Genomic DNA, 14,568 nt, shown 5'->3' on the forward strand with positions numbered 1-14,568 from the left:
ACGTAACGAAAGATTAATTTGATTCAATGAATGCATCAGTGATTTGTTTCTCAAATAAACCGTGTTTTGCTCCGTATACGTATACTTTTCACCCGTGCAATGTTTGTACGTGCTCTGACCTTTCGGACCGCAACGGAAAAATCCCGGTCTCGGTCGAATCGCAAATTGGGTTCACGTTTCAGCGACCAATGAGCAGAAAACGTCTTCCTTGCGAATGTAGACGCGCAAGCGCGCCCATGCATCCCCTACCCGCAAGAGATATCGAAATTCGAGGGAAGAAAAAAAAAGCGATGGGGTTGCACGCCGCTACGTCATACACTTATGTTCCTTTGACACACTTTGAGACACAGCGACGGCAACGCAATGCAAAAACAATGCGACGGCTCTTCAAAAGCTTTGTCAGCGGACTCCCTCGCTTACTTTCGCGCATCGCTCATCTACGTCGGCTCATAGGCGTCGAATGTTTGTGTCGTGCGTAGGTATTAAATGTCCCGTGCAAAAACGCGCTTTTTCAAAGCATGACACGTGAAACACGAGAGCCGGAGCCTGCTGGAAATTTGCAAAAATGCTAAAAATTGACGTGTCAACGATCGCAAATAAAATATTGCGCTCTCCGCACGGGTATTCGTATCACCAACGAACACGGGTATATTTTTTTTATTGTCACGTGTAACGCGAAAAGCGCGATGACTCGGCGCCCCGGTGATTGCATGTCGAGGACAGCATCGAAAATGCGTGAACCACGTACACGCGAAAGGCTTCGTGAATTATTCGGAAAGAATGAGCGCTAAATAAGTGTGCGCGGGCACGCGCGCATACAGACGCGATACGTGCAAGCGGAAACGACGGAAAATGCGGAGCACCGTTCGATTTTTGCTCGTGGAGAAGCAAGCAAACACGTGGGCTACGTGCCCACATCCTTCTTGACAACGTGCGGGAATTTATGCGTCGAATGCTAGCGCAGTTCAGTGCTGAAAGGAAACACGTTGTACTGAGAATTTTTTAACTTTCAAATGCGTCACACGTCGATAATTCAACGCGAAACTTTCACGCGATAGATGGGAATAGAATTTCACTGCTATATGAACGTATTATATCTTCTGATCTCGCACGGTGGATGGAATCTAGCATTCGAAGCTTTCTTAGTATCGGATATAGCATCAATGTCAGTACTATCAGTGGTATCAGCATGTGGGGCAATTTAAAAATATCTTGAAAAAGTGAAATCATTTACTCGTGGTAGACGCAAGGAGCGAAAGATGGGATTGATGTATCTCTGAACAAAGCCGTTCCAATTCGTTGAAATTCAACCTTCGTTTTTCAATCAAAGTGCTCGAAATGATTACCAGTTCTAACCAACGTTTCCCGCTTCGAACAGGCTTGATCGTCTTGCAATAATTCAATTTCGACCTTATTCTCGGTTGCATAGATACCAGAGTCTGAACCGCGTCAAATCGTATTTTAAACCGCGTTGCTCGCTAGGTCGCGCCGGTCTAAATAATTCATTCCATGAATTATTTCTGTTCCTATTCCCGACGCGCAACGAGAATCGATCTCTTTGATCGCCGCATCCTCCTCTCCGTCCCGGTACTTTGTCCCCGTGCAACGTTCCCTTCAATCATCCCGTAATAGGGCACGTTGCATATTTCAGCTGTCCAACCACCACAGCTTTTCTGCATCATTCCGTATGCGCGGAATTTCTAGATGCGCGTAACAAACCCCTGGCGCTTTTCGACTGCCATGCCGCAACAACAAACACCATATTCCGCCGATTGGAGCATTTTACCTTCTGAATAAGCAAGCAGAAGGCGGCGATCGGCGGGCGTTTATTTTACTTGGATATCGAGGAAAATCTGCATTATACGTAAACGTAGCTTTCAACGTTCGGGAAGGGATTATAGAAGCTCGCGTACGCTGCTTCTTAATCCGAGGATTTCGAATGAAATATTTGGTAGATGCTATCGGGCAGTGACGCGACCGTTCGCTCCAGCGTGCATTTAATCCCGGAACGAGCATGGTCTCGAATCGATTCGAAATCTAGGTCGAATTCGGCTTAGTGGAATTGATTTCTCCGGTTTCTCGGTTGCGAACAATGTATACGTCGCGGGGTTTAGACCGGCTTCGCGAATCAGGTCGTTCCACCCGCTTCGACGAGACAAAAGATAAAATTCTATCTGCGGCGCTTACCAACCAACAAATCGAGTAATCGTTTCAACATCCGAGTTTAATTCACGGGTCCAATCAGAGCCATCACTTGGCCCGAGGCGCTTCGAGCCATGCGTCATGACTGATAGAGAAATATTGGTCTTGAAGTAACATGTATAAACTCGTTTTATAAATTATTTAATTAAAAATAGTGAATAAATATGATATATCTCTATTATTAATTAGGAAATGCTTTAATGGCAAGTTGAATCAATCGGTAATGCTTTAATTGTTCGTTTATAAGTCGGCTTCGTCTTAGCGAGAAATGTTAAACGTCATTTGAATAAAATAACACCATCTCCGGTGCTGCTCATCAGTAGACTTGTTAAGAATTAAGTAGATGAAAGGCAATATAAGTTAGCTCGAGCTAAATTAATTGCGTTTGACCGTCTCTTGTGACGAGGCAGTCGATGTTACCGAGACGCCGCAACAAAATTGACGTTACACCATTAACGAGAAACCGTTTTCGTTTTAGGATGCAGCGTGAAACTTGTGCTTGGTCAGCAGGGTCCGGTCTTCGTTCTGGAACCGCCGAGCACCCTAGTCTTTTCAAACACCACGGGCTCTCAATTAGGCTGTTCCGCACACGGTAGCCCGACGCCGCATGTCACGTGGATTACCAGCCCAGATCAGAGATCGGTTACAGCAGTTCCGGGACTCAGGTAAATCACATACCCGGATCTCCAAGCGAACCTCTCCGGCCATTCGTGTCGCCGTCCGTGTCGCAGGTCGCTCTTCCACGTTAAATTCTCCGTCGAGATACGTTACTCGCTGAAAGCAAAGTGGAAGCGTTCTTTCAACACGCATGTTAAACAGTAAATTTGATAGCCGAGTGCAATCCGCGTACACTGCCGTCTCACTGCGTTATTTACTTTTCCTTCGTCCATTACGCGAGTCAACAAGACTCGTTTTTCAATCCTTTTTCAGACAACTTCTGGGCAACGGGACTCTTTACTTCCCGCCATTCCTGGCTCAGGATTTTAGAGCCGAAGTTCACAATGCTCGATACAGATGCCGTGCGACCAGCTCCGTCGGGACTGTGCTTTCCCGCGAGGTCACTCTTCGTGCTGGTAAGATATTTTATCCACGTCTTATCCCATTCAAAAGTGAAAGCATAGTCGTGTACGTAGAGACTTATGCGAACTCGAAATCTCGGGATGTCTCTCACGCAAGCCCGAAACGATAACTGTCTGATGATCTGGAAGACAGAAAGCCAAGTTCTTGGAGAGAAATTTCTTTTCTTTGTCATATCCAATCTGAAATACCTGAATTATAACTTACCGAAAACGTTTGGTAAATTATTATTTCGCTGATAGAGTAGGTTTCGATTTCGTATAAAACTGCAGTCGCGCGAATAAAGTCTAAGCGCGTTTTGCTATTGCGTTTCGCTAGTCGTTGATGTCGCCGATACGCGATAACTGTCATTTATTGAAGAAACGTCATTCCATTCCGTGCGGAGTTCGTTGCAATAACGGACTGAGTTACCGAACATCCCATTACGTCAGAGTGCTACGATGAGTGCGGAGCCAACACCTCGCATTTTCAAGGGAGGCTTCACGCTATCCAAGTAAATACCGTAGGGGAAACGGTTGAAAGCCGTTAAATTGTATCGGAGGAAGTTCGATTCGAGTACGTGGGCGGGTCTGCGCCGCATTGAAAGACCCAAGGAGAGACAAAACTTTGTCCGGTTGGTGCTACGTGAGCCATCATTTAAATGGCTGATTTTAAGTTGATCATTACTACTGCCAGCCGCGCTGAATTCGCCAACGTTCGCTACATACGCTGCACGATTCCAATTGGAAAAGAATCCTTCTTTCCTTTTCATTTTTTCATTCTTTCCCATTTTCTCTGTGCGAATCAAGTAATGGTGGTAATACGAGTAATGGAGACTCGGTGTAACAGTATTGCCTGTATCCTGAAAAATTACCTATCGATGTTAATAGAATTGAACGAATTTTTCACACGTTGCAAAGTAAGAATAAAAAACTGATGTAACTTTCTGTGCAAAAATATGCTTCGAAAGTTGAGAAAAGAAACAGGAATTTATTTTCTACGTAAAGGAAGAAGAGAAATGTTCAGTAAATAATATCAATCTATTTTCGAAATACTATTTAATTATCATGTCTCATGGCATAATATTTCAGATACCATTGATCACAATGAAACTGAATGATAGATGGAACGAATTTAATCGTGGAAGATAAATGCACAGCATGAAGTGATGGCAGCAAAAGAAACGACATGCTTGTTCACTTTTTAGCCGGTGCATGTAACCTTTTAAATGGGTAAACATTGATCGGTTTCACGAAGCTCTAAGCTTACGTTGCACTCAGGCTGCTTGCTTTCCCAACGGCATTTTCATGACGCGCTTTCAATCCCGCCAGGAAAGGCAAAGACGCGACGTCGATTTTGCGAGAACGACTGCCAGTGCAAATCGCACACGAATTTTACTTTCAATTTCAAATAATAGAATACATGATATTGTTATTGTAAAAGGGAAACATCAATATGTATAAGCCCTGCCTGTTGTTCGTTACCTTCAAAATAACAAGCGAATTCGACTTTACCTCACGTGCATTATGAAAGCGATTCCTTTGCAAAATATTGACAAGCTGAAAATCGGAAAATACAAGAATGTGCCGTATATCAAACCTTTTACTACGATTCCAATACGCTTTATACCCATCCGTAACGAAACCGGCATATTTGTCGTATTCTTCGGCACATACAAATTCGAAGAAATTGCGAGAATTCAGATACTCTTTGATGCCGGTCCAAAAAGCGGCTGTCTCTCCTTTCAAAGCCGCTTTACGTGAGGCATGACGGAATGCACGCCCCAGCCGTCGGAGAACTTTAGCCGGAAAGTTTTTCAGGATGATTCGACTAAAACGGGAAGAAAAATTCGCTTCGCCGTTAGTGGTTTCCGAAACTTTCCCCCCAAAGTCACTGGACGATGAAAGAACGTCCAATCGATACCTCTTTGCCGCACCATCCTCGTCCCACATGGACCGTCTGCCGATATAGAGCTTCGTCTATCTTTTCTCCTCGACGCTTTCGTTAAAAGTTCACAGTCTGCCCCAGAGTATAAGCATAAATAATCAAGCCATTCTGTTCGTGCTTTCCGGAGAAAACAAGTTTAATATGGTTTCAAAGTGATGTACGACGATCGTTTAAACATAAATCGGCAGATTGTTCTTCTAACGTGCGAGTATCATTTCTCTGGAGTAAAACCAACTTTGAAGTAACATGATTTCCTAACTTATTTGCTTTCCAATAAGATGACAGATTTTTAAACTTAATCGTTCTTAATTGTCTTCATATTGAAAAGAGAGAAACTATTGTCGATGTTGAGTAGCGTGTAATTGTCAAATCTTCCATGAACAAACATTTCAGAAGACAATATTCATTTTATGCAACGTAATATGACGTAGCTTCAAACAACATGTACATTTTTATATAAGAAGATTTGATGATGATAACACGATGATAACAAGTGTCTGACAACGGTAGCGGTACATGCTGCTTAAGAGTTAATTACTATTCTGCTTAAACGTGCGACGTACGTTCATTAATGCAACGTGCAAGTTGGAGATTATCTAAGATTCTCCTCGTCCCGCGTTATTTCCCTCTATACACGGCGACATCGACCAAAAGGAGAGGAATCCTTCCTCTGAAGAGCGGTGCTTCCTCTGAAACGAGCGAGCCGAAAAGGAACGGTTCACTTATCTAAAATGACATCGGCCGTCCCCACGTGCTCGCCAAAGGACTTATGCTCCAAGAGAGAGTCATTGTCGAAATCCCCTTTTGTGAGGGCTGCGTTTTCCGAGCCCGGGAATTCGGTACCGACGTGTCCAGTCTTCGTTCTCTTCGGTGAGAAGAACCACTCCCCGGGGTGGGATACAACGGCGAAGGGAATATTCATTATCCTAGGTTTCATGCCGTCGCCGAGCACGGTGGCGCGAGAAATAACGTCTCTGAAGAGGTGTCGCGTCTTAAAAATTCAGAAGGGAACGTTTCGGGCTTAACTTTCAGCGGGAGAAATAATCGTCGCTATAGGACAGCGTACACCGAGCTACTCCCGCTTAATCTTAATTTTTTTCAAGTGATTTCATTATGTGGAAGATACACGAGAAATGTATATACCGACACCGTGGAGATCTTATATTTCATGTACTTTGCGTTTCTCCGCGGTTTTCCCGTAGCAAAAAATCGCCCGCGGGGTGTTTAACGTCGAGGAATAAAGCATCACGATGGATTTAACCTCGGAGAAACACGAATAAATAATCGTCTCATCTTTATGCAACAAATGTAAATTGAGACTTAATTTAAAAAATCAGAAAGCTATGTCAGATTATATCGTTTCACATCACTTTGCATCTTATATCACTTTACTAGGTTTTATTGAATAAAAATCGCAATACCATATAAAAATAAAAAGAACGTAATAGGTGCTATGAAGTACAACGAACGATATGCAGATGAATTAAAGATTCCTTCGCATATTGTACATTATTATATCTTGCATCCTAATCTGTTGAAGTCTGCATACTAGATATTTATTCGGCCCTGTTTTGCGACGAAACCGTATTTCTCCATATACGTGCCAACTATAGGATGCTATAGGAAAGAATTATTGCCCACCACACGGTGAGAGATCACCCCTTTTCGCGGACGGACGATTCTCCAGCGTACCGCTCTTATTCTTCTTTATTTTCTCCATTTTATCAACGGGAGGTGCGCGACTAGAAAAAGAACGTAACCACATTAGCAACCCGCCGCTACTTCCCGAGAAATGGTCTTGGGTAGAAAAAGGTATACCCTTTCGGACGACAAATGCTTGTATATGTGTAATTCCAGCAAAACGGTCGACGATTTTAATCACGCGCGAAAGAACTTTTTATTTTCGGTAAAAACGTGTAAGAAATGTCTCGCATAACGATAATTAGCTACGAGAACTCGCAGACAAAACATCCGGAATACAGTTAAAAAGAATTACCTGATCTTTAAATAAAATAAAATATTTAGAGAGGTAAATGGCACAAATAGTTCTCGCCTTTATTAAAAGTTTTCTGTGCCATCCCCTTATTTATCTCATCTGCGTCGTTTTCGTATCGGTCCTCGGCTAATCGCGACATGAGTGGCAATATATTTGCCGTCCTACAGCACGCGAATATCCATCTTCAGGAAATTCGATTTTTAAAATCCACCGGTCCTCCACACAAGACCCGGTGCATCGACATGCCACGACGCGCGTGCATTTTCACGCTGCATCGGCGTGTAATCGGCGACAAGCAAGCGCGGCGGTATCAGAGATCGTAGCATGAGCGATCGCACAAGGAGCGAGGAGCAAGTCCTCGGGGCGAATCCTACAACCGAGAAGAGAGGAGGAAAGTTAATTTCAACGATTTCTAGGAATTCGTGGAAATATCGTTGCCCGCCTGGCTGGAGATCCGCGCGTATATTGGCTTTATTTGCACATTTCGTTTCATCCCGCTCGCTTGCACCCTGTCTGCGCTCTCTCGTTTTCTCCCTGGCCCTCTCACCAGCGCATCTCAATTTTATCGTCACGTACGACGCCGACGTGGCCTCCCTCGGTCCCGGTCCTCCGGCTATCACCCTTCGTCGACCCGATTCGCGAACCGGCGTCGAACGGGGTGGCGGAGGGTGCCTGGCGTCGGGACGCCATCCGCGGAGCCCCCAATTTCCTACGACGGCTAGGCGACGAGAAGGGTGGGACAGGACGCGAGCCGTCTCGTCACCGCGCGAGTAGTACCTTCGACTCCCAGACCTCTCTGGCTTTTCTCGTTTCGCGTTTTCTCCCCAACACGCGTTCCTCTTGGCCCCGTTCTTCGGATCTTTTAACCTCCCGGTTTCGCCGCTTCATCCTTCGCGTACTTACGATCTATCGAGGAAATCGCGCGCGTTACAGCGACGAAAGTTTACGGACGATTTCGTGGGATGCCTCGCCGATATTTGAGGAACGTGAATTTTTCAGTAATCCTAGTTCTCCGTAGCTCCACGTGCATTTCGAATTGCGTGTGTGACTTGATCAGAATTATAAAATGCATGTAATTATTATAATTATTATAAAAGTTATTTCTTCTGAGCGTGCCTTAATGCAATGTACACTTAATGTACACTGGGTAAACATTGTTTTAAATAAATGATAATATTCGCACATTGGATGCTGTAGAAAATCAATCAATGTAGAGGTAACACGTTTCAAGGTAACTGGGGCGATGTAAATGTAATGATATTTTGAATTAGCACACTTTACTTAGCGATTACATGGTTAATATAACTCAGGATGTAAATGCGGGAAATTAATCGCACACTTTGTGCCGACATTCATTATAGCAGAGTATAACAGTGTCAGTAGAATGTATATGCATGTGCAAACAGATGTGTCTCCGGAGGATGGTACATGCAACTCGAGTGCTGTTCTCAGCGTCGCCGTACATATTGATGTATGAGTATGTGTGCTTAGATTGAGAGTGATTAGATTTAGAGTGAGAACTTGTGTCTCAACATCGCATGCTTTAACCACGAGTGAGACGCACTGTTGAATAAGTAAAGCAATCGTATTATGCCATTGAATTAAACTCATTCGTAACAAAAAGTTTTCCGAAAATTTCTGCATTGAGATTTAATTTAAAACGAGATGAAAAATTACTGCTAAACTAGCAAAACTTTTTCCGAAAATTTCTGCGTTGAGATCTAATTTAAGGGGGGAGCCTGCTTTAGAACGCTGAAAATAAGGTATATTTTACGAATTGTTTTTAGAGAAACTATACAGCGGATCATTATAAAACTTTTATGCATTTATTAGTACATGTTTAAAAATAAAAAAATTATTTTTTTATTTGAATATATCGCTTGTAGAGGTCGTCCTGGAGAAATCTTAGTGCAGCCGCGTCGCCGGCGTTGCAAATTGGTGAGCATTCTCCTGCCTCCGAATTTCGTCTAAACTGAAAAATTGAAATATGTTCTCGTTATTTATGAATTCCCATCGTCGATGAACCAAAGAGAGAAGAAAAAAGTTGAAAAGTGCCAAAATGGTGGAGCTTAGAACACAAAAATACGATTTTTAGGCAAAGGTTTTGAACTTTTTCATGCAAAAATAATTGTTTAACTTAATGTTTTTATGAATATTAAAGGTTCATCGACGATGGGAATTCATAAATAACGAGAAAATATTTCAATTTTTCAGTTTGGATGAAATTTGGAGGCAGGAGAATGCTCACCAATTTACAATGCCAGCTGCACTAAGATGCCTCCAGGACGACCTCTACAGGCGATATATTCAAATCAAAAAATAATTTTTTTTATCTTTAAACATATACTAATAAATGCATCAAAGTTTTATAATGATCCGCTGTATAGTTTCTCCAAAAACAATTCGTAAAATTATACCTTATTTTCAACGTTCTAAAGCAGGCTCCCCCCTTAATGCGAGATGAAAAACTACTCCTAACGTATTTCCATGTAACGTATCACCATATGGGCGGTTGTGCACATGTTTAAAATTTTGCTCTCGTAAATAAAGTTTAACGCTTCGTAACGCAATAAGTGGAGTGAATCGCATTACAACACAGCCATTGTCCGTGGACTTGAAATAAGTTTGATCGTCCATTATGCATGCTTCTACTTTCCTGTGTCTTATTTTCCACTTTCTGTCCGCGGTAACTTCTTAATAATCATCCATCTTCCGCTTTCAACGCTACGTCACTTTGCCTTACGCTACATCGTCGGTTTCCCTTCCTCTTTTCCACGTTTTTCTCCGACTTATACGTATAATATATAACAGACTTTATGCAAGATGTCTCATATCGGACATTATATTTTCTCCTTAATTTAATTTCTAATCAGTTTTCAATCAATTTTTGCACATCAAACATTTGAGGCAAACGGCAACGCCGTCTGCCTCACAATCTTTTTAAATTTATCCAATATTAGACATTGCAGTGATTAGATCTCAAATTAAAGTTTTGTTAAAGTAACACTCACTCTCAGGAGTGTCTGAAGAATAAATTTTAGTTACCCGCTCGAAAGTTTAGTTCGAAGAAGTCTTCTTCTTTTAATCTTTTATAGTTTAAAATGATTGTTTCCTCTACACATTCTCATGAAGAAAGAATCGATTCACGCTGGAGAATCGCCAAATCAAAAGAGAGGCAGTTAAAACATGACATCCTACATACGTGCGGGGACATTTACTTTCCGTAATTGCCATAATAATTGCCATAATAATAGCTCTAAAAAACGTAACGTATTATTACAATCTGATGTGTACTTACAGTGTTGACGGTATCCGGATACGACGTCAGGGTAAATAGACAACCCGTCATGAAAGGATGCAACGCGGTGTTGTCCTGTACAGCTCGGGAGGACGTTAAGGAACACCTCACTGTAACTTCGTGGTTTCGCGACGACGCTATTCTCCTACCTGGAAACACAGACACCGGTAAGTGAATTGCACAGCGTATTGAGATGTGACGTTTGCTGTTTTAATTTGAAAGAACGCATGTTGACTTTCGAGATTAACGGCGTATCCAAATCAGCTCGTGTTTGAATATTTCAACAACGCAACGTTGTTAGTTTCCCGCATCGTTTAATCGTATTCGCCGCGCAAAACAAAATTCGCATTAATTCCAACCGATCCCCGATTTCCTCACCTATTGTTTGCATAATAAAATAAAAAGGTAATTATTTAGATTAACGGAGCACCCTCGAATGACCTTGACCTTGACATATGTTGTCACGGTCACCCTCCTGAGTGACCTTCAAAAGGTTTTAGCCGTCGCTCATTGTTTATTATAAAGTTATTAACAAAAGAAGTTTCGAAAATATAGTAGTTATTTTGAATATTGAAAGACATAAACGACGAATATGAACGAAGAAAGGAAAGTGATTTAACCTAACCTAATCTAATCTAACCTGGTTAGGTTAGGTTAGGTTAGGTTATATTTTCCGAAACTGGAGCCCGGACACATATACGCTCGTTTTTTAGCCCGCTTCGCTGGAGGGCGGGGGGGTGGGGCGAAGCCCCTCCCCCCGCCTGGATCCGTGCCGTGTACCAGGTGATCAAAATCTGTACGGTGAAATCTGTAACACCGGCTCCGACGGGGGGAGGGGCAAAGCCCCTCCCCCCGCCCTCCCGCGTAGCGGGCTGAAAACGAGCGTATGTGTCCGGGGCTCCAGTTTCGGAAAATATAACCTAACCCAAACCTATTTCTGATTTAAAGGTAAAATTCCATCAAATATACTACTCTTTCGTAAACGTATATGATATCGTAAAATTATGCTCTATTCATTAAACTTTTTTGTTAATAACTTTTTAACAAACAACGAGCGACGGGTGAAACCTAGTGCGGGTTATTCGGGAAGGTAACTTTTGTAATATATGTCAAACTCGAGTCCTTGCTTCGCGTGGACAGTTGAAAATTCGTGCAAAATCATTAAACTTCTTTTGTTAATAACTTTTTAATAAACAATGGGCGACGGTTAAAATCTTTTGAAGGTCACTCAGGAGGGTGACCTCTATAATACATGTCAAGGGCAAGGTCATCCGAGGTTGCTCCGTTAAACTAAATAATTACCAATAAAAAATTAATCTATGAATATAAAACGCATCACGCTACAAGTGCGTAACGTGCATTCAGCTGAAACAAATGAAAAAGTAGCATCGCCGAATGCACGAGCGGAACGAACGCGTGTAAACTGAAAGGTATACGTGCGGATTCCAAGTGTAAAAACCTACATAATTCGTCGCAATCCCCGCAAGGAGTAATTGTTCGCTATAGAGCCAGCATTGTTAATTTCTTGAAAAATTACAACCGACGCAGAAAGAATCTGAGCGCCAAGCGGAGTTAACGCAATTACAGTCCCGCTGGCGGGAAACGAGTAGCGTATAGAGAGGGTGCAAACGCTCGATCTCGCGGACGAACATCCATGGCGACGCGCGCGCGTACAGATTCACGCGCGAGCGCACGAGTGCGTGTATAGATACGCGCCAATACTATATCCGAATCCCGGCACATACGCGTACACCTGGTCTACACACGTACGTGCGCCAACTCGGTGGTTTAGATCGTCCTGTACGCGCTCAGGCATTCATGTCCCATACATATTTATGCCGCTCGGTTGCACGTAACCGGTACCAGTGTGCGCTTGGCTACACGTACGTGTGTGCCGTCGGAATATCATGGGAAGCATCGCGTCATGTCGGAGCTTGATACGTTTGTTTCGTAACTAGGCGGCTAACGTTATGCCGCCATACACACGCGAGAGAGAGAGAGAGAGAGGACCAGAGAGAAAGATACCTGCATCATCGAGAACGTAAGCTACATGTCCCTCGGTGTCATACTTGTCGACGCGTACTCTTCGCGGTATCGCCGTAGGCACGCGATGCATCGCACAAGACACATCACATCGAAAGTGACGACGTCGATTTCACCGTCCGTCTCCGTCATGCGATCGCACGTCGCATATCAATAATATCGACAAAGCGCGGAGAAACAAAGCGCGGGGAGCGATACGGATCCGAGTCAAATCACTCGAACTATAACGAAGTCCGAAACGGCACGAGGATTCACGAGGATGCACGAAGTACAAAATACGAAGGACCGCCATCGGCGGGAAAGCTCGTAGAAAGGTGGCGACATTGACGTGAGAATATTCTTAATGAGAGCAACATTCGAGATAACCGGTAATCGAATCATGCATTCGTCCTATGATACAGGGTGTCCCATGGGAAGTTGCTGAAGGTAAACGATTGGTTCTCCCCTCCATGACTTCAGAAAGGGTCTTACGGTTAACGGTCGTTCATCTGAGTGTCCGCAGTTTTATTCTGGTGTGGTAGATGCAAGTCCGTGCGCGTCACAATGAGTAATCTGACGACGGAAGAAAAGATTTATCTTGTCGAGTGCTTCTTTTCCAGAGGAAAAGTTTATAGCAATGCTTACAGGGGGTTTCGTACTAAATACGGAACACATAAAGTTAAGAGCGAAAACACGCTGAAACGGTTAGAATTTATTATTTCTTTAAACGTATGCGTTACCTCACTCCATTTTTTGGCAATAAATCTGCATTAAAATAATGTTTTGTGTTATTTTTATCAGAATTATCGATAATTTTATGCAGTATGGAACTATCCAAGACCGTGACATGATCTGCCAGGTCCTTCTGTGTCTGTAGCTGCAGAAGAAAACATTGAAGATATTAAGAAGTATTTTGAAGAGAATCCAAATTCTTCCATTCGGAAAGCTGCCCAAGCTCTTGAAATATCCAAAACAACGTTACACAGGATTTTAAGACATTTCCTGAAAATGCATCCCTATAAAATAACATCGCATCAATTGCTAACCAAACGCGCTATGACGAAACGTGTGGAATTCTGCAAGACGATAAATGGAATGTTTGAAGATGGAGAACTTGATGCAAAATTGATAATTTACACGGAAGAAGCACATTTCCGGCTAAATGGTTATGTTAATAAACAAAATTATAGATTTTGGGGGTCGGAAAATCCCAACGTTTTCCTGGCTAAACCTTTACATCCATAAAAAATAACAGCATGGGCTGCGATCTCGGTAAAAGGAATTTATCTGCAATTCTTCGAATCAACAGTCACTGGTGAAAGTTACAAGCAGCTTCTCGAAACACAATTCTTCCCTCATGCAAAAAAAAGAGGCCTGGTCAGAGGATTTCATTTCATGCAGGATGGAGCGACACCACATCGAACCCAGGAAGTCTTCGAAACAATCCATAAAGTTTATGGCAATCGAGTCATCGGTCTGGGATACCCCAAATTTGCCCAGGAGGGGGCTAGAATGGCCACCGTACTCGCCGGATTTAAATCCATGTGACTTCTTTCTTTGGGGATACATTAAGGACCATTGTTATGCCGGAAATGCAGAAACAGTGTCAGATTTAGTAGTAGCTATTAAAAAGGTCGTCAGCAACATTAAAGACGACATGTTAGAAAAAGTTTTCACAAGTTTTCGTAAAAGAATTGATTTTTGTACAAATTCAGATGGTGCACACTTTGAAAATATTTATCATTAGCTTACTTGATTATTAGCATATTTTTCATTAATAAAATAAACTGATATACAAACATTTTGCTAAATTTTATTTATACCCATTAAAAACTGCAGACTTTCCTCTTCTTTCCGACGCAATGTTTGTTTCTTCAATAACTGCATACGTTTAAAAATAACAGCTGATTAGTTTCAGCAACTTCCCATGGGACACCCTGTATATATAATATAAAATTTCGAAAACGCCAAGACAAAATTTAAAAGATACGATATATACATATTGGTCACAGTATCTGCTACGTCACGCGTCGCATCAGATAGCAGT

General features: G+C 42.6%; 1 protein-coding gene across 4 annotated transcripts in view; it reads left to right on the forward strand.

Moving 5' to 3' along the window:
* LOC105285240 (Down syndrome cell adhesion molecule-like protein Dscam2) overlaps nucleotides 1–14,568 on the forward strand; it is a 97,079-nt gene that overhangs the window by 65,506 nt on the left and 17,005 nt on the right. For all 4 annotated transcript variants that reach the window (XM_011349343.3, XM_011349344.3, XM_011349342.3 and 1 more), the window contains exons 3-5: nucleotides 2,681–2,867; nucleotides 3,133–3,275; nucleotides 10,502–10,666. In XM_011349343.3, the coding sequence (XP_011347645.1) occupies nucleotides 2,681–2,867; nucleotides 3,133–3,275; nucleotides 10,502–10,666 (495 nt within the window). The remainder of the gene's footprint in view (nucleotides 1–2,680; nucleotides 2,868–3,132; nucleotides 3,276–10,501; nucleotides 10,667–14,568) is intronic.

This window comes from Ooceraea biroi, chromosome 5 (assembly GCF_003672135.1).
Source record: "Ooceraea biroi isolate clonal line C1 chromosome 5, Obir_v5.4, whole genome shotgun sequence".
Taxonomy (NCBI): Eukaryota; Metazoa; Arthropoda; class Insecta; order Hymenoptera; family Formicidae; genus Ooceraea; species Ooceraea biroi.